The sequence below is a fragment of the Chiloscyllium plagiosum genome, chromosome 39 (genome assembly GCF_004010195.1).
Source record: "Chiloscyllium plagiosum isolate BGI_BamShark_2017 chromosome 39, ASM401019v2, whole genome shotgun sequence".
Lineage (NCBI taxonomy): Eukaryota > Metazoa > Chordata > Chondrichthyes > Orectolobiformes > Hemiscylliidae > Chiloscyllium > Chiloscyllium plagiosum.
In genome coordinates this window covers 151,191-151,791 of record NC_057748.1, presented here as the reverse complement: position 1 = coordinate 151,791, position 601 = coordinate 151,191, and the positions used below count along the sequence as shown (strand labels likewise).

At 50.2% G+C, this 601-nt stretch overlaps 1 protein-coding gene across 1 annotated transcript in view; it reads left to right on the top strand.

Moving 5' to 3' along the window:
- Positions 1-455: 455 nt before the first annotated feature.
- Positions 456-601, top strand: part of LOC122542379 (leukocyte antigen CD37-like) — a 33,467-nt gene continuing 33,321 nt past the window's right edge. The window contains exon 1 of the mRNA XM_043680100.1: positions 456-533. Coding sequence (XP_043536035.1) covers positions 522-533 — 12 coding nt within the window. The 5' untranslated portion in view covers positions 456-521. The remainder of the gene's footprint in view (positions 534-601) is intronic.

The window sequence follows — 601 nt, the reverse complement described above, 5'->3', positions numbered from 1 at the left end:
TTTTTAATGAGGAAGGAAAGCGAAGGTTATCGGGAAAAGGCAGGGAAGGGAAGTTGAGGGTAATCATATCGACCACGATCGTATTGAATGGCAGAGCAGATATGATGGGCTGAATGGCCGATTTCTGCTCCTACTTATTGTTTTAAAGTTCTTTTGTAGAGAGCATTAACCTCACTTCTTGCCTTTTTTTCCAAAATTCTGGAATTGTAATTGTTGGGATAGATTCCTTTGGAAAGTTTTCACAAGGCAAGGCTCCACCTGCCGAGCATTACGTTCACCAGCCTGGGATCTTGCTCTGCCCCTTCCTGCCTCCGGGGGCGGGGGAACCACAGGGACCTGCCTCCGGCACCCGCGGCTTTCTGATTTGACAGTGCCTGCGCATCATGTTGTGATTGACAGATGTCTAAACCAATCAGCAGACGAGATTTCACCTTCGATTGTAAGAAACGGACCAATCAGCGACGGCGCTCGGCGGATACATTGTCGCCGAAAGTTTCCGCAGAAACAGCGAGAAAAAGTTCATGAAAGAAACGGTGAGGAGAAGGGGGGAGGGAGAAGGGGAGGGGAGAGGGAGTAGGGAGTAGGGGTGAGGGGGTAGGGG